This window comes from Mangifera indica, chromosome 9 (assembly GCF_011075055.1).
Source record: "Mangifera indica cultivar Alphonso chromosome 9, CATAS_Mindica_2.1, whole genome shotgun sequence".
Taxonomy (NCBI): domain Eukaryota; kingdom Viridiplantae; phylum Streptophyta; class Magnoliopsida; order Sapindales; family Anacardiaceae; genus Mangifera; species Mangifera indica.
The window spans coordinates 1,676,117-1,701,767 of record NC_058145.1 but is presented as its reverse complement, the minus strand read 5'-3'; the positions used below and the strand labels follow the sequence as shown (position 1 = coordinate 1,701,767).

General features: G+C 31.3%; 2 protein-coding genes and 1 pseudogene across 3 annotated transcripts; all 3 read left to right on the top strand.

The window, feature by feature from the left end:
* The first annotated feature begins 1,660 nt into the window (after positions 1-1,660).
* On the top strand, positions 1,661-6,446 carry LOC123225654 (disease resistance protein RPP2B-like). The gene is made up of 6 exons (XM_044649762.1): positions 1,661-2,185; positions 2,416-3,499; positions 3,592-5,013; positions 5,108-5,586; positions 6,109-6,122; positions 6,286-6,446. The coding sequence occupies exons 1-6, from the start codon at positions 1,683-1,685 to the stop codon at positions 6,444-6,446; spliced, it is 3,663 nt and encodes a 1,220-aa protein (XP_044505697.1). The 5' UTR covers positions 1,661-1,682.
* Positions 6,447-19,605: 13,159 nt separating this feature from the next.
* Positions 19,606-24,090, top strand: LOC123225849 (disease resistance-like protein DSC1). Of its 2 annotated transcripts, none has more exons than XM_044650158.1 (6): positions 19,606-19,818; positions 20,013-20,618; positions 20,848-21,934; positions 22,040-22,342; positions 22,458-23,453; positions 23,549-24,090. In XM_044650158.1, exons 2-6 carry the CDS (start codon positions 20,086-20,088, stop codon positions 24,068-24,070), a joined length of 3,441 nt encoding a protein of 1,146 aa, XP_044506093.1. In that variant the 5' UTR covers positions 19,606-19,818; positions 20,013-20,085; the 3' UTR covers positions 24,071-24,090. The 2 variants fall into 2 exon arrangements, with proteins under 2 accessions (XP_044506093.1, XP_044506094.1); XM_044650159.1 differs by having other exon boundaries at positions 19,612-19,818; positions 20,020-20,618.
* Positions 19,772-25,651, top strand: part of LOC123225858 — a 35,473-nt pseudogene continuing 29,593 nt past the window's right edge.

The window sequence follows — 25,651 nt, the reverse complement described above, 5'->3', positions numbered from 1 at the left end:
TTTAGAAACTTTAGGTTTAAATATTATTTTATATTCACAAAACTTCTGGTTTTTTAGACAATATATATAAATTAATATTTAAAATTTCAGGTTCATATATTATCTCATATTTACAAAATAACTAGTCTTATAGAAGAAATATTGTAATTAATTTTTGAAACTTCATGTTCAGATATTATTTCATATTTACAAAACTTTTAGGTTTGTAAATAGTATTCAAATATTATAGTATTTAAAACTTTAATTCTGATTATATTTCGGACTTCAAGTCCATACTTTTCATAATTTACATAAACTTTATATTGCAAATGTGATATAGTTAATATAAAACAAATAACTATTTTAAAATTTTGATATAGTCAATATAAAACAAATAAAATTTGAATATAAATAAATATTCAAATGATATTCAGGACTTCTAGTCCAAATTCATGATTTTGTAAACTTCAGGTACAGATTCATGATTTTGTAAACTTCAGATCTAGATTCATGATTTTGTAAACTTCAAGTTATAAATGATATTCAGGACTTCATGTCCAGATTCATGATTTTGTAAACTTTAAGTTATAAATAATATTCAATACTTCAACTCTAGATTCATGATTTTACAAACTTCGGATTACAAATAAGATACAATTGTAATTTATATTTATAAATATAAAATAACATAAAAATTGACATAACCACAGTTTGCTTTTCACAAACTAAATATAATGGAATGATTAAACATAATAATAATAATAATAATTGAAATAGTCATAATTTATATGTTATAAATAGGATAATATCAAAATTAAAATATCTCTACTTGTATCATATAAATAAAATAATAATATAATTAAAAAATAAATAATATTAGAATATTCTTAAATTATCTGTATTGATAACGTATTGCAAATTTTAATAACACGAATGGAGAAACGAAAGAAAGATGAAATTCTTTCTGGTAGTATCGGTATCTGAATATCAACACAAAGACATCCCCCAATGCCTAAGCAAGAAAAATCTTGCCTACTTCTTCCTCCAAGGCAATAAATGCATTAAATACATTTCCAACAAAATTCCAAAATGTCTTCCACGTGACCAGTTAGTTATATATAGCAATCATTGTAATAATTACCAGAATATTCTAATTCTCTCTCCCTCTCGTCTTCCACGTGACCAGTTACTGATTTTTCTTTCTTTTTGTTCGTTTACTCAGTCATCTACACTTGTCAGCAACTTTGTGGTGACTGAAAATGGTCTGGGTTATCTTGATCTCGCTACTGCAAGAAAACATTCAAGTTCATTTATCTCTTTCATGTAAATTAGGTTCTTGATTTATCCTTGTTAACTTTCTTGGTTTTCACTGTAGTGTGAATAGGGAGACTGGATTTTTTAGCTCTATCCAACAGACCATAGACTTGAAAATGACTTGCAAGGCTGAGATTCTTGCCGAAAATGGGGGGCAATTTGTTTGACTGATAGCTCAAAACTTCGTGGCGGGTGCTTGTGATAGCTCATCATCTATGTGAGTCAATGGTCTGGGTTATCTTGATCTCGCTAATTCAGGAAACAATACAAGTTCATTTATGTCTTTCATGTAAATCAGGTTCTTGATTTATCCTTGTTAATTTTTTCCTTGGTTTTCTCTGTAGCGTGAAGACGGAGACCGGATGTTTTAGCTCTATTCGACATATCTGATGAAAGCCTCTCATCAGTTCCAGTTGATGGCTTCTTCTTCCAACATTCCAGAACTAAAGTATGATGTTTTCCTTAGTTTCAGAGGTGTGGACACCCGGAATAATTTCCCAAGCCATCTTGCTGCAGCTTTGTGTCGTAAAAAGATTCGAGCTTTCATTGATTACGAATTCGACAGAGGAAAAGAAATTTCACCATCTCTATTGAAGGCAATTGAACAGTCAAAGATTTCCGTTATCATTTTGTCAGAAAATTATGCCTCTTCCAGATGGTGTTTAGAAGAACTTGCAAAGATCCTTGACTGCAAACAAATGTTTCGACAGATGGTAATACCAATTTTCTATCACGTTGATCCATCACATGTAAGGAATCAAACTGGAGCTTTTGGGGATGCGTTTGCCGCACTCGAAAAGCGTTTTGAGGAGAGGTTAGATGTGCTACAGAGATGGAAGACTGCTTTGAAGGAAGTAGCTAATCTCTCTGGTTGGACTGCAGATAGCAAAAAGTACATACATATTTTACTTGTTCTCTTTGAAAATATTTTACTTTGTGCTATATTTTTTAAGCCAACTAAGGAAAAGAAATATAATTTTATTTGGAGAAACTTTCTTAATGTAGAAGAGACATATCTTTTATCAACTAACAAATTGGTTAGATCAACTATTGGAATGAAATATGCGATATCTTTCTCTCTCTGATTTATTCATACTAACTAATGTTTTTTTATCTTTTTAGGTGTGAATCTGAACTTATAGAAGAAACTATTATGGATATATTAAAGAGACTAAACAAAATATCTCCAAGTGATCATAGTGACTTAATTGGAGTAGAATCTGCCATCAAAGAAATTGAGTCATTATTGAAAATTGGGTCCAATGATGTTTGTATTGTGGGGATTTGGGGCCTTGGCGGAATAGGCAAGACATCTATTAGTCGTGCAATATTCAACAAATATTTGAGCTATTTTGAAGGTTCTTTCTTCGCTGAAAATGTTAGGGAAGAATTAGATAATCACAGGAGACTAACTGCCTTGCATCAAAAACTTCTTTTCAAAATATTGGAGGATAGATATGCCAATATAAGACTCACCCTCACAAAAGAAAGACTTGCCCGTAAGAAGGTTTTCATTGTTTTTGATGATGTGATTTCTTTAAACCAAATAGAAAATTTAATTGGAGATCCCAAATGTTTTGGTTTAGGAAGTCGAATTATTATAACATCACGAGATAAACAAGTTCTTAATAATTGTGGGACAGATAAGATATACAAGCTTGAGGAATTAGTTGATTATGAAGCTCTTCAGCTTTTCAACCGTTTTGCCTTCAAACATAATCGGTATGCAATTAAAGAGTACAAGGAGCTATCAGAAAAGATAATAACATATGCTAAAGGTGTCCCATTAGCTCTTAAAGTTTTAGGCTCTTCTCTATCAGGAAAGACAAAGCAAGAATGGGAAGGTGAAGTGAATAAATTAGAAAGAAGTCCTCCTAAGGATATCCAAGATGTGTTGAAAATAAGCTTCGACGGATTAGATTATGAAGAGAAGGAATTATTCTTAGATATTGCATGCATCTTTAAGGGGGAGAATAGAAATCTTGTAATAAGTGTCATGGATTCTTGTGGCTGCTCCACAGAGATTGGGTTAAGTGTTCTCATTGATAAGTCCCTTATTATTGTATCAAATTATAAGATAACAATGCATGATTTACTTGAAGAAATGGGTAAAGAAATTGTTCGACAAGAATCTGTTGAAAATCCTGGTAAACGTAGTCGTTTATTTCACCATAAAGATATATATCATGTTTTGACAAGAAATAAGGTGAGGAAAATACATTACTTATTCATTTGTACGTTATATATGAACATGAAAATGCACTAACATTCGTGCGTATCATTTCTTTTGTTAATTAGGGGACTGAAGCAATTAAAGGCATATGTCTAGATGTGTCTCAAGTAGGAGAAATACACTTAACTCCTCATGCTTTTTCAAAGATGCCAAACCTAAAATATCTCAAAGTCTATAGCTCGCACTACGAAGAAGATTTTAATGAGTTGTATGGATTTCAAGATGTGGAATCTGTGTTCGCTGAGCTAAAGTACCTCTTTTGGCCTAGATATGCATGGACAACATTGCCTTTGAAATTTCATCTAGAAAACCTTGTTGCACTTGAGATGCTTGAAAGCAACATTGAGCAACTTTGGCCTGGGGTCCAGGTATTTATATGTTATTATTTTGATGAAATTAAGGCACATTGTGAATTCAAGATATCATATATGCTAATTTCTATGGTAAATCTAATTTGTTTAATTTCTTTTTCATTACAGAATATTGTAAATTTAAAACGTATTAACCTCAACTATTTCGAGCATTTACTCGAATGTCCCAACCTTTCATTGGCCAAAAATCTTGAGACTCTAGATTTAGAAGGTTGTACAAGTTTGACTGAGATTCACTCATCTATTCAATATCTCAATAAGCTTTCTACCTTAAATTTGCGCTATTGCACAAGCCTTTGTTGTATTCCATCAGCAATTTGTTCAAAATCTTTGCGAAAAGTTGTTTTCACTGATTGCTCAAATTTGGATACGGTGCCAAGTCTGTCATGTAATGTTGAAGAGTTACGTTTAGATGGAACTACAATTAGAGAATTGCTTTCGTCAATCGAGAATCTATCTAAATTAGTAACTTTGAGTCTTGGCAATTGTACAAGGCTTGAGAGTCTTCCCAGCGGCATTTGTAAGTTGAAGTCTCTTGAATGTCTTATTCTCTCTGGTTGTTTGAAACTTACTAGTTTTCCTGAAGAGATAGGAAATTTAGAAACAGAGAGTGTTATAAGGTATATACCACCAACCATAGTATGTTTCGAAAACCTCAAAGAGGTCATTTTGGAGGGACATGATGTTAAGGAATGTCTGGGTTTGTTATTGTCTTTTTTATCAGGTGCACAATTTCTCAGGTTTCTAAATCTATCTAATTGTTGTATCACTGAGTTACCCAACAGTCTTGGCCAATTAACCTCACTAGAATGTTTAGAGATGAACTCAAACAAATTTGACAGCATACCGACAAGCATCATAAATCTTTCTAAATTGTCCCGGCTTGATGTGTGCGGCTGTGATGTGCTAAAATCCTTACCAGAGCTTCCATCAAGCGTTAAATTTATAAAAGCAGAGGATTGTTATTCCCTTGAATTATTGTCGGGTTTATCAATTTCATGGTCAACTACATGGGGACTTAAGACAGTTAATTTCAGCAATTGTTTTAAACTGGACCAGAGTGTCCTTGAAGACATTGTGAAATCTACTCTACAAAATATTCAGCGAAGTGCAACTGTATGCCAATTTCTCCTTTTATTTGTCTTTTCTTTTTTTATAAATAACAAATCTTATAATTTTGATACTTGATCTAAAGATTTTTACTCTACAGGAATCATTTGGTTACATACACGATCCAAATTGTTATATATGTTTTCCTGGAAGTTCAATTCCAGATTGGTTTACCTTCCAAAGTAACGGATCATTTATAGAGCTGCTACCGGGTTGTTTGAATGGTGACCCAGTGGGTTTACTTTTCTGTATTGTTATATCACCCCGAGACCATCATGATGAGGTGAAAGACTTCAATGTTAAATATGAGTTACATCTAAAATCAGATGGTGGGCAATATGCGAAAAAGGCGGAGGGCTCTTGGTCCGTTTTGGCAACTCCAGACTCAGACCACATATTCTTGGGTTACAAAGCTTTTTGGTCCGCTCAATTCTGTTCCAATAGTGAAGTTTTGTTTCAATTCTATATTGAAGATTGGGAAGGTAGACCTCTTGAATGTTACAAGGTGAATGAGTGCGGCGTCCTGTTCTACCCTGAAGCTAGTGACGCATCACACGCTAAAAGACAAAAGTTGGCCTGGTGAGATGTTTTCAGCTGCTTGATTAGTAGGAATACCCTCTCTTGAATATTCAACTAAATAAATGTATATAAATAATGATGCGACATTATTATATAATTAGAGAGTAATATAATAAATACAAACAAATTGTAAAATCTTATATATATAATTTGATATGGTATTATTTGTGTAATACTCCTAAGTAATGTAAAAGGTAATTCGGTTACTTTTTTGTTCTTCGTTGCTACATTTTGATTGCTCAAATTTTTTTATTATAAATTGTGCGTATGCTCCAGTAACCGAAGATTGTGTAGGTCATGCATTTATTGAAATATTTATATATTTATAAATATCTTTCAGTATTTTTATGTATGTGTATATTTAGATAATACTGGATTAGGAAAATTATACATATATTGCCTATTTGATTTGAGAATTAAAGATCATGATCCCATGACAATCATGATTGCCCAAACATGCGCGAAAGATGAGCGTGGATAGGGGAGAGTTGCTCCTGTATGTTGTGTTTTATATGTTTGCAGGGAATGCAGATTACGTATATTGTGGTGTGTGTGCTTACTTAGTATTTATATGTGAGAAATTGTATGTGTTTATGGTGTTTGTGTGGATTAGGGAAACCAAAGGAATGTCGTGTGTGTATAAGAATGGAGTTTGACAATTTGTTATTAATGGAATTCGTGTGAGCATGGAACTTGTAGATAGGGATTTGAAATGGAGGGTTAGAGACGTTAGGACCCCTGGAATTTTAGATCGTCAGAAGTTGGTGGTCGATGGTAGGATACAGGCCCATGAGAATTGCGCAACTGTGCCTTGGATGGGTCACCACCCGAGAACCCCAGGAGCCAGGCTGGTAGCTTAGGCATGTCTGGAGTTTACCGGAGCGCCGGACATGCACCTGCATGAGCATTGCTACCGACAAGCAGTGCACATAACAGCCGCGTAGCCCACACCTGGGATGTACGTCGTGAATGCCACGCGTGTGCCGTGAACACTGGAAGTGTGAAATCTCCGAGCCGGCGTGCCGTTGTGCGCTTGGTACGGTCCAAACGTCCGTCACTGTTAAGGAAGGCAACGTCTCTGTCATTTTTAAAGGAAAGAAGCGCATGCCAGGAATTAAAGGAAAGAATATTGTGTACGCACCCGCATGAATTAAGGTGCACCTGCACCATTTAAATAACACTTTCGTAGGGTGTTATATTGTGTGCACATCCACATGGATTAAGGTGCACCTGCACCATTTAAATAACACTTTCATAGGTTGGTATATTATGTGTCCACCCACATGAATTAAGATGCACATGCACTGTTTAAAACACATTCTTACAACCCATAATATGCCCATGTCAAGCATATCGCGTTCGAATTTGATGAATATGGATGTAAGAGGTATCTAAGATGGATGTCTCATCTAATACGAAAGTGTAAGAGGCATCTAAGATAGGTGTCTAGCCCAGTACATCAGGGACACGTGAGACAGTGAGACTTAATCAAGGATATCCATAAAGGGATTGTAAGAGATCAGATCTAAGAACATGGTATAATTGTATATAACTATAGGTGAGTTGCATTGAAGGCTAGTTTATGAGATGTCCTAGTATAGAGAATGCATGACCCAATTGATGAAACATCTCAATCCTTGGAGGTGGAATGAGAATAATTTATTATTTAAAGGGAGGTTAGTGGCACCTGAGGTGGGTGTCCATCTTAGTTATGGTTATAGGAAATACCTAAGATGGGTGCTCAATTCGGTGTGCATATGAGACAAATGCCCATAAGTGGCACTTGAGACGAGTATCCAACTATTGTGCCCGAGTGCGTTCGACAATGAGACTCTACGGGGAACGATTGATAGAGAATACAATTGAAATCATGAGTACCTACTTAGTATTTATACTCACCATGTTTTCTTTATTTTGTATTCGTAGGTAGGAGAGACGATGGGTCAAAACGGGGAAGTATAAAATTCGCATATATTTACTGTAGATCTTTTGGCTACACCCATATTTCTTCTTCTTCAATAACTTTCCCATAGCTTCTCTAACAAACTCATCATCAATTCGAGCAAATTAAATTCAAGTTTAAATTAACTATTCTAGATTCAAATCAAGTTTAAACAGACCTTTGTTTGGTTTGATTGGACTTGAATCTATCGTTAGTCTTTTAGGATAAAAAAACTTCAAATAAAGGTGAAAAATTATTTCAACAATCAAAGTTCCAGCCACATAAAATATTCAAGCACCTCAACTATATCTATGCTACATAAATCAGAAAATTGTTTTAAATATTGAATCAGACTGATCGATCCAACCAATTGAACCAGCAAATTCTAGTTAAATCAGTTTTAATTCATCAAAAAACTATTTTTGAAATTAAACCATCGAATTAGACTACATATAAAATTGGGTTTGACTTAATAAACATAAAAAATTATTTAAAAAAAAAAACTTATATATATACACACACACACATCCCATTAAACTAAACTTATTTTAATATTAAATAAGTCAAATTATATAATCAATGATAAATTATATAAAAAATTTTAAACATTATTTTTTAACAATTAACTGGGCTAACCACCAATCAACTGATCTGACTATTAGTTGGATCAAACTGTCCTCTCCCTTAAGTCGATATTCGATTTAGTTATAAAAATTTTGAGAAAAACTTTGAAAATTAATATTACAAACAGTTTAATTTTGTCATTTTCAAACATTTTTTTTTATATATTCATAACGTTTAATGGGTTTATATATGTACTTGAATGAATCAAAAACCATTCAACTCAACCTAATCTATCAACTCCACATCCATGAAAAATCGCTAGAATTCCAAAGTGCTGTCATGCCACGTTGAACACAACTTTGATATGGAGATAAGGGCACCTTGAAATATTGGAACCATTATGATTTTTCATTGAAGAAACTCAATCATTGAAAGGATGAAAATTTCATATTTTCCAATTGAAATGATTGAACTTTCCAAATTTTCAATAAAATTGACAAAACTTCTACTGTAATATATTAAAAGCATATAACAAATGACACAACTTTCAACAACGTTAAATAGAAGTAATGGACTAGTTTTTCCTTAATTAATTTTTTACATAGTTATGAAACCCATTTTTGTTTGATAAATCCAATAAAAAAATATTAAAGTTTTATCTTTTCATCGTCAAACTCTACAAATTAATAAAATTAATAAAATATTAAAATTTACAGTAAAATATTTAGGTTTGAGTCTCTTTTATTTTTATAAAATATTAATTTATCTATTATAATAATTATGGATTTAATTATTATGTCTCGGATTAACCTTTCTAACCAATATAAACGGATCCTAATTTTATATATATAATACAATCAATATTAGTATATATTTATCATTTTAAAAATAAAATAAAAATAGTAATATAGTGTCTTTACCAGTATAAGAAAGTAGTATAAAAATAGGTAGAGTACGTTATTTTCCCACCAAGGTTTGACCTAAAATTTCTTTCCAACCCCTAAATGGCAAAAGTCATAATTTATTTATCAAAATACGCCCTATTAACGAAAAGGAATCCAAATAGTGTCAAAAGGTTAAATAACCTTGTTAATTTTAATTATTTCACTTTTTAAAATAATCATATCACCCGCATTTTTGTTGCTACAGTATAATCGAATTTAATGAAACTTCATCTGGTCCAGAGTCAGTCACCATTGGAGGGAACACTGATAAACCAAACCTCCTAAGGAACTAAGGGCCAAATAAAACAGTTTTTCGAGTGTGAAATGACTAATTCAACAGTGCCAAATTTTAAAATAAAATATAAAAAATTATCAAAACTATCATAATTTTAGTACAATTCTCACTTTAGCTATTAATATTTTGAGAAAAAAATATCCTTACTTTCAATTAATATAACAACTAATTTAAAAAATATTTTAAAATAATTATACATAAAGATATTTAAATAAAATATTATTTTAATATTATTTTATTACATATAATCAACCACCATCACTTTATATATATATATATATATATATATATATATATATATATATATATATATATATATCTTTATTAAATATAATAATAATAATAATTTATATTTAATAATATTTTAAATAATCTATTTTGTTTTGTGATAATAATTCATTTGTTGTAATATAAGGTATTCTCCTAATCAAATGTAACTTTATGAAAATAAAAATTTCCGATAGAATCATAACGATTAATTCACTTATATTCATTTGAGTATACTATAGATAGATATGATTTATGAGTTCCAAAAGTTGATTCCAGGAAGAGGAAAAACAATAACTAATTTCAATCATACATATATTTATTTATTTTTATACGTTTATACATATATTTATTATTAGAGTTTAGTTTTGGATATCCTATTGATGACTATATGATTTTTTCTCATTTGAGGCCAAACTTTTCATGTATTATGACTATATGATAAGTGACAAAAACAAAAAATTGTATCAGTGCATCTTTATTGTAAGAATTCAACATAAAGCAAGTGGGCTGCTGCTTTGACCACAAACTTTAATTTGCTTTTGGGACTAAAGGTTTTCCCATGACTGTTTTATAATATTAGGTTAGTGATAGTGAAGACGTCGAATAGGAAACAGAGATAAAGAGAAAATCGAGAGGAAGACGTGTGGAATAAACAAACATGCATGACCGTCATAACGTGAAATTAATAGCGTCAATTTAATTGAAAGGAATACGTATGGAATAAATAAACAAGCATGCATGACCGTCGTAACGTTAAATTAATGGCGTCAATGGAGCGGGAGATCGATGTCTTGACTTGATCCGAAAGGGAAAGGTCAACTTCTAAATCATGTGTGTTACAGTTTGTCTAAACTCCTAAAAATTGCTTTGTTTGAAAGCTTACACTGCTAGAAACTTGCTTTGTTTCCCACGCAGGTGTGACGTGGACAAAGAGGATTATTTATTTTTATACATATATTTATTATTAGAGTTTAGTTTTGGATATCCTATTGAGTATTTTGATGATATATTATTATGTGATTGAATAATTTAAAATTAATCATTAAGCTCTAGCTTTATTTTTGTTCCCTTGCTTCCTCAAAAAAACACATAATTTGAAGACTCAATTATAAGATTAAATTTCAAATCAAGTTTAAATTCGAAAATAAGTTTAGTTTAAACAAATCTAAAATGAATTTAACTCAACATAACTCATGTTCGAGCTTAAGCTTGATGGTTAAACACTTTCAAATTCAAACTTATATTTGAGAGATGTTCAATTTACCAAACTCACGAACCTTTTTTAAATTTCCGCCAACCCCTTAAATTTTTACCGCCAACCCCCCTTTTTAAATCTTTCTAGCCAAAATCAGTTTTTTGATAATTTTTTAATTTTTAAAATTATTGCACTAATAATTCTCTGCAAGTCAATTTATTCCCTGCAAGATTCTACAATTCATTTTTGTTTTGATTCTTCAGATATATATATATATATATATATATATATATATATATATATATATTGATGTATTCTTTGCATATTCAACACCAAGTACACATAAATATAAATTTTGTTTCAAATATTGATACTAAATATTTATACATTTTTTCTCTCTACAGTGCATTAAAAATAAGTAATATTGAAAACTTAATTTTGGTTTCTCAAGGTTAAAGATAAGGGCAATTTAGGTATCATATCTTATAAAGTGGTAAAAATATTTAGAATATAAAAAGTGTGGTATAAATATATACGTGGGCCCAAATAAGGCTAAAAATTTCAATTTCCCAAGAAAATATGATAATCTAGCATCCCGGAATCTGGTGCTTTACTCTATAGATATGTCATACGGAGAGTGTGTAGATAAATTAGGCTGCTTGGACATTTGTCATATAGCGCAGATTAGAGTTCAATTGAAACTAACTTTATTTGAGGTCAAACAAGTTTGAAACAAGTTTAATTTAAGTGAATTTGATCTTGAGCTCAAATTTAAGAGTTAAATATTTTTGAATTTGAATTTTAAGATTATTCGGCTCTCCAAGCATACAAATTTGAAAATTTTTGATACAAATCAATTAAAACGATATTATTTTAACCAATACATATTAAAAAATGTTATTTTAGTCATTTTTTTACTCAATGACAATACTAAGTTGAGCTCAAAGTTTGACTCCAACTCAGACTTGAATTCGGCGCTCCTCTAATGAGTCAAATTTGAACAACTTTGAAACAAGTTTGGTTGAGCTCAAATGAAGCGCCAATACGAATAAACAAATTTACACTTTGATGCATCGAGACAAACATTTTTCTAGGTAAAGAGAGATGTGTATTGTTCGATTACAGCTGGAATAGGTTAAGTATAATCATCACCTTGTTGACCAAAACAAATCATGTCATATTCAATTTGAGATGGTTGCACTATTTCGATGACATGTTAAATATAAAATAATTGAGTCGTATAGATAATATGTATCACATTACATGTGAAGTAGTGGCACTGCACCTAACTATCTCTATCGTGTACAAATTTTGGTTATACACATATCCTTTTAATCAAACAAACATGTAAACCAAAGAAAACTTCTAAGTATCACGTGCCCTTGGATGACAGTAATACCTCTTATACAATTCAAGGATTTCAAATAATAATGTACACATTGAATAATAGATCAGATCAATGATGTCAAATTAACATGTTGATTAAAAAGATAAGCCAATTTGAGATGGCGAGTCTCCAATACAAAATGAGCGCAAAAATAAATAAAAGAAACTATTCCTCATCCCCGCCATTATCCATTTCCCTCCTATATAGTGAACTAATTCAAAAGCCTCTTCATCAATTCAGGTGTGCTTCCATTACGCCTGCTCTTAGTTCTCACTAATTTTGAATTTAATTCCGTAAATCCTATTTTTGACTCATCTCTTTCATTAAGCTTACATGTCATAACAACCTTCCCCGCCTGGGTTTAAAAACCAAAAGTCGAAAAACTGTCTCTTTTACATCTTTCTCTATCATTTTCCAGGAGTGGAAAACACTTCCTGAATTCTTTCATAAATATTCTAAAAGTTTCTTCAACTCCTTTTACATAAACACTCTCAGTACTTGCTTTTAGCGGAGCTTGGCTCAATTTGACAAGAGTTGAGCTCGACTTCGAGTTTGAGTTTGAGTTTGACTTATTTGACAGGAGCCAAGCCTTGAGTTCAACTTGGTATTGTAGTTGAGTAAAAAATAAATAAAATAATATTATTTTGATTCATATTTATCAAAACGATGTCGTTTTAATTGATTTATATTAAAATTTTTCAAGCTTTTGATCTTGTCAAGTTAAACACTATAAAGTTTGATTCGAACCTGTTTTAGGCTTGTTTGAGACAAACTCATTTTCGAGCTTAAACAATTTTTATCTGAATTCAAACATTATCTCACGTAACAACTCCTGATCGTTACATTATCACCTTGGTGTAATTTCACACATCAACAATGACTTTCATAATTATTTGAAATTACATGATAAAAGAAATTGACCACAGTATTCCTAAGAACAGTCTGAACTTCTGATGAAATTTTTGTAAGTTACTTACTTCTGAGTCTGAGGAGTGTGTTATCTTGCAGACTAATGCTGCTCGCAGCTTTGCTCAGGCAAGTGCCGAAACCAACCATTTCAATTCCCAAAAGCCCAAAGACAAATAAAAATTTCCTCTTAACTGCACTGCTCGACACCTCACAAAAACCTGTCCCAGAGATTACCCCACAAACTTCAATCCGGAAGATCCTGACCCTTCATCCCTTCCTACGTGTCCCCAGTACTTCCGTTGGATCCACGAAGATCTCCTACCATGGGCCCACTCTAGTATCACAGTAGACATGGTTGAAAGAGCTCGACAAACCGTAAACTTCCGATTGGTTATTCTTAACGGCAAGGCTTATTTCAAACAAGAGATATTTTTACACTGTAGGGAATCCTATAGTTGTTACGGAAGTACCTTGGCAAAGTCCCGAACTTGGATATGATGTTTGACTGCATTGACTTTCCCGTCATCAAGTAAAAAAATTATAATACACCTGATGCTCCAGCTTCACCGCCGTTGTTTCGATACTGTAGTGAAAATCAATCACTTGGCATTATTTTCCTAATTGGTCTTTCTGGGATGGTACATAAGAATCAAACTACGTATATAAATTTATTTGTATAAGTTAAAGTGATAGATGATGATGCAGTGATGTAATTGATTTTTTTTAATTTCAATTCAAAATCCATAAATTAGATGTTATTATATCATGTTGTATAAATAAATTTTTACAATTTATTTATTTATATATATTGTATTATTTGGTATGCAATGAAAAAATATAAGTAATACTATATATATCTTCCTTGAATATAAATTTATGTATGTTATCATGTGATTAAATATTTATAATTACTCAATCACATTATAACAAATCAAATATATACTCATTTGTGTTCTCAATATATATATACATAATTTTATTAAACTCGTAAGCATAAAAAACTAAACAAGAATCAACCAAAATGATTTTATTTTAATTAACACGCATCAAAATGACGTTACTTTAATTAATGCGCTTCAAAACCACATTTTTTTAGTCATTTTTACTAGGCTACAATACCAAATTAAACTCAAAACTTGATTCGACTCAGACTTGAGTCAAATTCAAGATCACTTTTTTATACAAATCGAACTTAAACTTTAAGGTGAATTTGACAAATTCAGTTAAAATTTAATTTTACTTAGTTTGATACTCAAAATTGAATAGTTATATAGCTGGTCATTTATTATTTATTATCCCTTTTATATTGATCTTCAGGCTGTAAAGTTGAAACCCTTTTGTCCTTACTTGTGATTTGCCTATGGTCTTTCTTTATATACATTCCTGGCTTTTTCCCTTTTCTCTCACAATTTCCTTCTTTTTCCCTTCCTTTTTCTGGCACTTAGTTAATCTCTAGCTTTTCATTTCTAAGCGCAGTCCACATAAGATCTTATTCCAGGTTTTTTTGGCTTTTATACTAGTTTGAAACTCCTTCAAAAGTAACAAACAATTAGAAATTTGCAGTGTCTGAGCTTTGGGAATTTCATGGAGCTTTTCAAGGACCTGGTAATTGTAAGTCTTCACCAGGGAGATAGAGCTCAAATCAACTGAAGTCTCGTCAGCTCCACCGGTTTCACGGCACCACCAAATTTGATCGCTTTGGGAGATTCATCAACATTCGGCATGGATCAGGATTGGTTTCCACGCGCTCGACACCACTGTGAATAAAGTACTTAATTTATATTATTATTTTTTATGTGAATGTGATATAATTACTTCTCTCATAAATAATGTGCTCTCAAGTGCCTCATTGATTATTAAGTAATTAAGAATGGATTTGATTCAAATAAAGTTGAGATTGGCTTAACGTCAGATTGAAGCAATGACAAATCCAAAAATAAAACCAAAAGATTAAAGTTGAATAAAAGTAAAATACAAAAAAATTTAATAAAGAAAAAATAAAATCTGAGTCAAGTATAAAGGATCAAGCTTGGATTGAAGTTACAATATCTAATTTAAGCTTGAATTTAAACTCGTTAAAATTGATGCATAATATCACCAAAGGGGTAAATAAATTGTGTCACCAAATGAAAAAAAAATCAATCTCAAATCGAACTGTTAAACTAAAATTTCAACTTAAAATCGATTTATTTAAACTAAACAATAAATTCAATCTGAGTTAAGTTAGATTGATTCTATTTTTAGTAATTATTATTTATTTTGATAATAAAAAACCCTTAAATCTGGCTAATCTATCACACTAAAGATGTGAAATTTCAGTTTTAATAAATTATCCCATAATAATTATATTAAATAAGTAAAGAATATGATTTTTATATACTGCTGATAAGTGTCGAATCCACTCTTTGTTGTTAAGACACTCCACTTTTGTCCATTATCTTTTTAACGCTAGTTATTATTAGCTTCTAATTCTAATTTGGTGTTGTGAACGGTGTCGTGTTGACTGGGGGCGTCGAAACGATTGCCTGTCTGGCCCTTTGTTTCTCCTGGTGACAGTAGATTCCAAGGCTTAACGTGCACTGTTGATGTCGGTCTACCCAACTGCGCAGAGAAAAGGTTGTTAAAATAACTGGAACATGTGTACTAAGTTTTAGCTACATGCTTGTGCACGTAGGACCGGATTATTGACTTGTTTGCAGCCCTTGATGCTACCTTTCTTCTAACACAGACAAATCATTGTTTTGGATTCTTATACAAAATAAATGTTGTAAAACAAGGAAATATGATAATCTCGAGCATCCCAAAAGCTCGTGCATTACCATTAGGATTTTTGATTGGTTTAGATAATATTTTATTATTAAAATTAAAATATTATTTTATAGATAAAATTTAATAAAAATTAATAGATATAAATAATTATTACAATTAATTAATTAGAGATTGAAAAAAATATATTAATATATTATTTTACTTAATTAAGTTTGGATACTAACATCTTAGTATTCAATTTGAATAAATCAAATTTGTTTTTAAATATTATTAATTAAATAAGGCATCATCACAAATACTAGGCAAGTTTAAGTCTAAATCGAACCACGGGGCCTCAGCTTACTTTATAGAAACAAAAGGGAACGAGTAGCCATTTTGGCCACACATGTATAAAGTGCAATCGTTTTAATAAAAATGTTTTCTCCTTTTATCAGCTCTAGAAGCTTTATCTCCTTCCTTCGTCTCTCCGCAGTTTAGATCTTGGTTTTCATTATTCTTCGTTGTTTTTTGTTGCAGAATCAGTTCTTCATCATTATTTCGACAGGGTCAAGTCAATAAAGAGTGGTTGAAAAAGGGAAATATGCACATCTAGTCTCCAAATTCAAAAGATATAGAAGATGCTAGCACACAGTTGTGCAATATGGAATTGTTCAGTTGTAACGTTACTGGGAACATGCTTGTTAATTCAGCTTTCTTAACAGCATGGACCCACTGCCTATAATTGTGTCATGGAAGTAGTACTGGTAAACATTTAATTCTTTTTTGAAAATTTTCATGCCAAATCTTGAGAAACAATAGAATGCTAAAATTGTGCCTTTCACTGTTTCTTCCCAACTTTGTTGATGGGTTTATTTGTGTGTTAACATGTCAGTATTAGAGTAATCAGATTATCACAGTTTTGAAAGTTTGAGAATTCAATAGTATTTAATAACTCTTTTCACCTTAAAGTGCACATACATATCCAACTTGTCTAAGCTTTGTTAAAGTGAGTTTTTCAGAAGAGTAATGTTATGTAAATTTATAATAAGTATTAATAAGATACGATATCATGTGATTGGGTGTTACTTTATCTTTAATTCAAAATTATTAAATCATATAGTAACATATACAATTAATTATGGTTTTTTATCCTTCAAATGATATTTTCTGGTGAAAAAGAATATGAGAGTGTGCTATAATTTTAATGTTTTTTGTCTCAATTAGACCGAAACAATGTTATGTACGCCTAATTTGAATATTTAATTAGATATATATTATCATGTAATTGAATATTATTTTTTCTTTAATTTAGAATTATTTAATCATGATAATATATCATTTATCAATCTAATGATATAATACTATGTAATTGAATGTTAATTTTTCTTTAATTCAAAATCATAAAATCACATAGTAATAAATCATCATTGATACCTAATTTGATACTTATTATAAGTGTACATAGTTTTCTTGTCTGTAAAAGGGATTTACAATTAATTACAGTTTTTATCCTTCAAATGATATTTTCTAGTGAAGAAGAATATGACAGTCTGCTAAAACTTTAATGTTTTTTCGCTCAATAAGAGTAACATAATGTTATGTATACCCAATTTTAAATATTTAATTTGACATATATTATTATGTAATTAAATATTATTTTACTTTTAATTTAAAATGATTCAATTATATGTTAATATATCATTTATCAATCCAATAATTTATCAAAACTGAATACATTTAATTTTATTGATTTGACCTCGAATATCCTCTAAATGGTAATCAAATAATAAAAACTAGGAAGAGAAAACTCACGAACACAAAACTTCTTCCTTCACTTCACTTTAATATTACTTGTTTATAAAAAGACAGATCTGGCGATTCTTGCAAAAAATTTTAGAACCAATGCTTGGAAAAAAAATGGCTTTAACTTATTACAGCAAAATTTTATCATTTTTCATCCTCTGTCTTTTCTTCCTTCGCTCTTCTTTCTTTTCCCCTTTCTCCTCTTCTTTTCTTCTTAGGCTGGCCCAACTGGGATGATGTCCACTTTCCCGGCTTTCTTCAATTTCCATCTTTTAAGTAAAAAGTTTCTCTTTTAAATATTAGGCCGAATGACTATTTCCCACCCAATGCTTAGTGCAAACCTAACTGTCTATATGTTAATTATCAAAAATCTAAATACTCACAATTCTGTTAAATTTTATTGTTACTGTCAGGAGTAAATTTATCATTTAACAAAAATATTTTAAAAACTAAAAATTTATTACATTTCCACCTCAGGTTTAAAACTAACAAAGTTCTTTCACCTAAAGTTTGAAAAATTTATATTCCCTTTAGGATTTTTGCAGTAGTTGCCAACGACCGAAGTGACGGTGACAATAGCTTCCCCCCCCCCCCTCTTGACTTTTCTCCTAACTGCAGTCCATTTTCGATCATCATCGATTATTCTCTCTTCTCATTGACTAACACATGACAAGACCGAGATATGGATCTCTTCATCATGCGATGAATAGATCTTGGTTTTTAAATATTTTTATTAAATAATAATTTTACCTTTAATAATAGATAAGTAGGTATTTAAATTTTTAATAATTAATCGATAAGTAGGTATTTAAATTTTTAATAATTAATCGATAGAAAATTAGGTTTACATCAAAATTACAGTGAAAAATAGTCATTTGACCTAAATATTATTAATTAAATAGGCACCATCACATACACCATGCAATAATGCAAGTTCAAGTCAAGTCAATAAAGAGAAATGGCAAGACATCCAATGCATTGTCCGATAATTTTTGTCGAAAAAAGCCCGAAACTTCTCGGTGGCTGCATGTTATAGCTCATCATCTGATGAGTTTTTGCTCTTGGCCTACCATAATTGGCATCCATCACTATTCAAAAATTGAGCATTAATTTTGGATGAAAATTTGTGGGGTCAAACAATGATTTTGCCACCAATTTTCACTAATAAAAACTCTAACTCTAAAATATTATTAATTAAATAGGGCACTCGCATACACTATGCAAGTTTAAGTCAAGTCAATAAAAAGAAATGACACAACATCCAATGCATTGTCCAGGAAATGACCTGAAAAGCCAACTTTTGATACTCGAAACTTCGTGGTGGGTGCATGTGATAGCTCATCATCTGCGCAAGTCTATGGTCTGGGTTATCTTGATCTCGCTACGGTATAATTTCTTTTCTAGGGAGAAGAATACAAAATATAAGGACAAATTTCTAACAGAGACTATACAAAGAAAAATTCTCTTAAATGGCGCTATCCTTTCTCTTCTTCTTCTTCTTCTTAAAACATAAAAAAAAACTTCATCAACTCTCTTATTTATAGACTAAGTCTAATCAATTAGAGTTGTTACAAATCATGTGGCTGTCAATAAATTTGATGAGTTTTTGCTCTTCATAAATGACTAACCATAATTGACATCAACCATTTTTCAAAAACTGAACATTAATTTCGAATAAAAATTTATGCGATCAAAGACATGATTTTACCACCAAATTTCATTAACAAAAACTTTTACTTTTAAATATTATTAATTAAATAGGGCACCGATACATACACTATGCAAGTTTAAGTCAAGTCAATAAAGAGAAATGACAGGGTATCCAATGCCTTGATTTTTGCTGAAAATGGGGCGAAATTTGTTTGCTGGTAGCTCCAAACTTCTTGGTGGGTCCATGTGATAGCTCATCTTATATTCGAGTCTATGGTCTGGGTTATCTTATCTTGCTCTCGCTACTGCCTGAAAAAATACAAGTTCATTATTGTCTTTCAAGCAATTAGAGTAAACCAGAGTCGACGGCGTTCCCCAGAGCCTTCCTCTTCATCCTCCTCCACGTCAGATAGTGGGTCTCCTAACCCTAAGAGAAGAAGAAACCAGACTAGCTCAGTTACCATTGGTAATCAATTTCTGATTCACTGCCAGTAAATCGGGTCAATCAGCAGATCTTATTACCATGTAAGCAGATTTTTAATTTTCTCTCTCGTAAAAAAGAAATTCTGCAAGTTCATGCAATGACTGAAATTCACGACAATGGTAAAATTCCAAAATATTATTTAAACTATACTAGTTCGAAGTGTGTGCGGACTTGATACAGTAAAAATTTCATATAGAGTTATTCTTGTTAACTTTTGTCTTGGTTTTCTCTGTAATGTGAAGAGTGAGACCGGAGTTTTTTAGCTCTATCCGACAGATCTGATCAAAGCCTCTCATCAGTTCAAGTTGATGGCTTCTTCTTCCAACAATCCAGACGAAGAGTATGATGTTTTCCTTAGTTTTAGAGGCGAGGACACCCGGAATAATTTTACAAGCCATCTGGACGCAGCTTTGCGTCATAAAAAGATTCAAACTTTCATCGATGACGAACTCGAGAGAGGAGAAGAAATTTCATCATCTCTATTAGAGGCAATTGAACGGTCAATGATTTCTGTTGTCGTTTTGTCAGAAAATTATGCCTCTTCCAGATGGTGTTTAGAAGAACTTGCAAAGATCCTTGACTGCAAAAAAAGGTTCGGACAGATGGTAATACCAATTTTCTATCACGTTGATCCATCACATGTGAGGAATCAAACTGGAGCTTTTGGGAAAGCATTTAACGCACTCAAAAAGCGTTTTGAGGAGAGGTTAGATGTGCTACAGAGATTTATTTCTGGGCTCTGCCCCTTGTTTTACCCAAAAAAGGAAAATGATCTGCTACAGAGATGGGAGACTGCTTTGATGGAAGTAGGCAAAATCTCTGGAATTACTACAGATAGCAAGTACGTATATATTTTACTTAGTTCTCTTTGAAAATACTTTACTTTATGCTATATTTTTTAAGTCAACTAAGGAAAAGAAAAATAATTTTATTTGGAGAAATTTTCTTAATGAAGAAGTGACATATCTTTGATCAAGTAACAAATTCATTAGATCAGTTATTGGAAAGAAATACAATGTCTTCCTCTTTCTGATCTATTCATACTAACTAACATTTTTTTATCTTTTTAGGGATGAATCTGAACTCATAGGAAAAATTGTTATGGATATATTAAAGAGACTAGAAAAAATGTCTCTAAGTGATTACAGTGACCTAATTGGAGTAGAATTTGTCATCAAAGAAATTGAGTCTTTGTTGAAAATTGGGTCCAATGATGTTTGTATTGTGGGGATTTGGGGCCTTGGTGGAATAGGCAAAACATCTATTTGTCATGCAATATTCAACAAATATTGGAGCGACTTTGAAGATTCTTTCTTTGCTGAAAATGTTAGGGAAGAATCAGTTAATAGCACGAGACTAATTGCCTTGCGTAGAGAACTTCTTGGCGAAATATTAGGGGATAGAAATGCCAATCCGGCTCTCACCTTCACAAAACAAAGACTTGCCCGTAAGAAGGCTCTCATTGTTTTTGATGATGTGACTTCTTCAAACCAAATAGAAAATTTAATTGGAGATCCCAAATGTTTAGGTTTAAGAAGTCGAATTATTATAACATCACGAGATAAACATGTTCTTGATCATTTTTGTGAGGCAAATAGGATATACAAGCTTGAGGGATTGTCTGATCATGCAGCTCTTCAGCTTTTTAGCCATCATGCCTTCAGACATAATGGGGATACAAGTGAAGAGTACGCGAAGCTATCAAAATGGATGGTAACATATGCTAAAGGTGTCCCATTAACTCTTAAAGTTTTAGGCTCTTTTCTATTAGGAAAGACAAAGGAAGAATGGGAAAGTGCAATGAATAAATTAAAAAGATGTCTTCATAAGGATATCCAAAGTGTGTTGAAAATAAGCTTTGATGGATTAGATTATGAAGAGAAGGAGATATTCTTAGATATTGCATGCTTCTTTAAGGGGAGTCATAGAGATCTTATAATAGATGTCATGGATTCTTGTGGCTACTTCGCAAAGTATGGGTTGAGTGTTCTCATCGACAAGTCTCTCATTATTGTATCAAATAATATGATAACAATGCATGATTTACTTGAAGAAATGGGTAGAGAAATTGTTAGACAAGAATCTATTGAAGATCCTAACAAATGCAGTCGTTTATTTCACTATGAAGATATATATAATGTTCTGACAAGTAATAAGGTGAGGAAAATACATTACTTATTCATTTGTATGTTATATATGAACATGAAAAATGCATTAACATTCATGTGTATCATTTCTAACTTCATTTCTCTTGTTGATTAGGAGACTGAAGCAATTAAAGGGATATGTCTAGATGTGTCTCGAGTAAAAAAAATACACATAAGTCCTCACGCTTTCTCAAGGATGCAAAACCTAAAATATCTTAAAGTCTATGACTCGCACTATGGAAAGGGTTTTAATAAGCTGTATGGATTTCAAAATGTGGATTTTGAATTCCTTAAGCTAAAATACCTCTCTTGGCCTAGGTATGCATGGAAATCATTGCCTCCGAAATTTAATCCAAAGAACCTTGTTGCACTTGAGATGCCTGGAAGCAAGATTAAGCAACTTTGGCATGGGGCCCAGTTATTTATATATTATTATTTTTATGAAATTAAATCACATTGTGAATTCAAGATATCATATATATATGCTAATTTATATAGTAAATCTTATTTGTTTAATTTTTTTTTTATTACAGGATATTGTAAATTTAAAACATATTGACCTCAAGAAATCTAGACATTTACTAAGATGTCCTAACCTTTCAAGGGCCAAAAATCTTGAGACTCTAAATTTAGAAGATTGTACAAGTTTGATTGAGATTCACTCATCTATTCAGTATCTCAATAAGCTTTCTACCTTAATTTTAACAAATTGCACAAGCCTTTGCAGTATTCCATCAGGAATTTATTCAAAATCTTTGCAAAAAGCTTTTTTTAGTGGCTGCTCAAATTTGGATACAGTGCCAAGTCTCTCATGTAATGTTAAAAGTTTATGCTTAGACGGAACTGCAATTAGAGAATTGCCTTCATCAATCAAGAATCTATCCAAATTATATTTTTTGGATCTTAGTGGTTGTAAAAGGCTTAAGAGTCTTCCTAGCAGCATTTGTAAGTTGGAGTCTCTTGTGTATCTGACTCTTATGCATTGCTCAAGGCTTGAGAATTTGCCAAGCAGTATTTTTAGTTTGAATGCTCTTAAACATATTGATCTCTTTGGTTGCTCAAGTCCTAAGATAGTTTCAAGCTTCCCATGTAATAGTGAGAGTTTACATTTAGATGGAAGCACGATACAAGAACTACCCTTGTCAATTCGAGGTGTCACGTATCTAAATCTATCCTATTGTTGTATCACTGAGTTACCCAGCAGTCTTGGCCAATTAACCTCACTAAAATATTTACATTTAGGCAGAAACAAATTTGAGAGAATACCGGCAAGCATCATAAATCTTTCTCATTTGTTATTACTTAACTTGTGCGACTGTGATATGCTTAAATCCTTACCAGAGCTTCCATCGAGCATAACATGTATAGATGCACATAATTGTAAATCACTTGAATTATTATCTGGTTTATCGTCAACTACATGGAGGCTTGATAGAGTTGATTTCATCAATTGTTTAAAACTAGACCAAAGTGCCCTTGAAGACATTGCGAAACCAGCTCCACCAAATCTTAGCCACCGTGGTCCAACTGTATGTCAATTTCTCCTTTTCTTTGTCTCTTTTTTTTTTTTAATAAATAACAAATCTTATAATTTCATACTTGATCTAAAGTTTTCACTATACAGGTACCAATGGGTATCCCGCACTATTCAAATCACTATTTATGCTTTCCTGGAACTTCAATTCCAAAGTGGTTTACCTCCACCTTCCGAAGTGAGGGATCATCTATAGAGCTGGCACTTGGCTATTTGAATGATGACGTAGTGGGTTTTTCTTTCTGCATTGTTTTATCACTTGGAGACGATCATGATCCGACCAAAAAGTTGAGAGTTGACTGCGAGGTGCATGTCAAATCAGATGGTGAGCAATATGAGAAAAGGGCCGAAACGAATAGGAAAGTTTGGGGTCTTTGGTCGTCTTTTGACTCAGACCACCTATTCTTGGCATGCGCAGATTTTTGGTATTCGTCCACTTGGTTTTCTACCAATAGTAAAGTTTTGTTTCAATTCTATATTAGAGATTTTAACGAACATTTTGGTAGATGTCTTGAATGTTATGAGGTGAAAGAGTGTGGCATCCTGTTTGATGTTCTACCAGCGGACCTAAAAATGAAACATCAACTACAACGTTACTATTGTCAATACTAATGTTTTTGCACATTCAATCATTTCTTCTATTCTCTTATCTATTCTTCTTTGTTGCACTTCAAACATGTACTACAACGTTACTATTATCTATTGGTTGGTTTCCTACTTTAATTTAAAAATCTTATTGAATGTCTATTTTCGTACACGATATAAAAGAAATCAGTTTGCATATTGTGACCAGTTACAAACACTTGTTCATCTTACTAATCATGTATATAAAACAGGCTACAGGTGAAATTGAAATTTATATGCATACAATTGAAGACAAAAGCATGTACCTTACAAACAATAAGTAAATAACCCAAAACTGACTAATCTTCTTCCAAACAATCACTCCCAGTTCCCACACAAAACAAACAATCAAAAATTCAAACAAGCTTAATCATATTTTAAAAATCTTCTTATTATTCTATTTCTCTTTGTTTTCCAAAACTAAAAATTATTTTGCCTCTAGGTCGTCGTTTTGCTGAGATGGGGAGAGATTTTCTCAGCTTGGCTTCAAAGACTCTGCCAGTTAACTATGGAAGAAGAGGCATGTGACGAAGCTAAGAATTCAGGTATATTTACTCCTGTAAGTCACAAAATTTCATTGATATAAATTTCTCTTCATTTTCGCTGTAATCAAACAGAACAGTAAGGAAACACCAAATTTGATGTGGAAACTGCTTTTGTTAGTGTATTTTTAAACAAAACACTAACAGAACACAAGCTTGATTCGTACTTTTGAATATTCAACTAAATATTCAAATTAGGTATTATCAGTTTAAAAAATGTTATAATTTTTTTTAATATATCTATGAAAAAGTTTAAAAACAAAATATATGTATTATCTTTAATTTTTCTGATAGGAAAATTTTCAACAACATCACATGATATGTACAAATATGTTGTATTTAGTTTGAATAATATTTTATTATTAAAAATGAAAGATTATATAAGGATAGATTCCGTAAAAGATTATTGGTTTTATTATATATAAATAATTATTATATTTGATAAAAATTGATAAATGTAATTTTTTGTTAAAGATAATAAAATTAAAATTACTAAAATCTTTTATTACTTAACAAATCAAACAAAGTAATATAAGTAATAAAAGATAAATTATTAGAGTAATTTGTAAATTCCCCAACCAAACACCCCTATAATGTATATAAATAATGACACAACATTATCATATGATTAGAGAGTCACACAACCAGTACAAATAAAATTGTGCAAACTTATTTGTGTAACTTGATGTGATATCATTTGATTGAGTAATTTTGAATTAAAAAAAAAGAGTAAACAATCATATCAACTAATCACAAACACCCATATATTTTTGTACTTTTTACATTTAACTTTGCATAATTTGTTTATATGCATAGTATTATTCATGAGTGGATATTTAATTTAAAATTACCTAATCATATAACAATAAAATACATGAAGTATTATTGAACTCCAATACATAGGGTCCTCAATTTGTCCACAAACAATTTATTGCGTATAGATATTGCTTCGTAATCCGTATCAATTAGTTTTATAATAGCGTTAGAGTCACACATCATATCATATATTGAAAACATAATTTTTTGT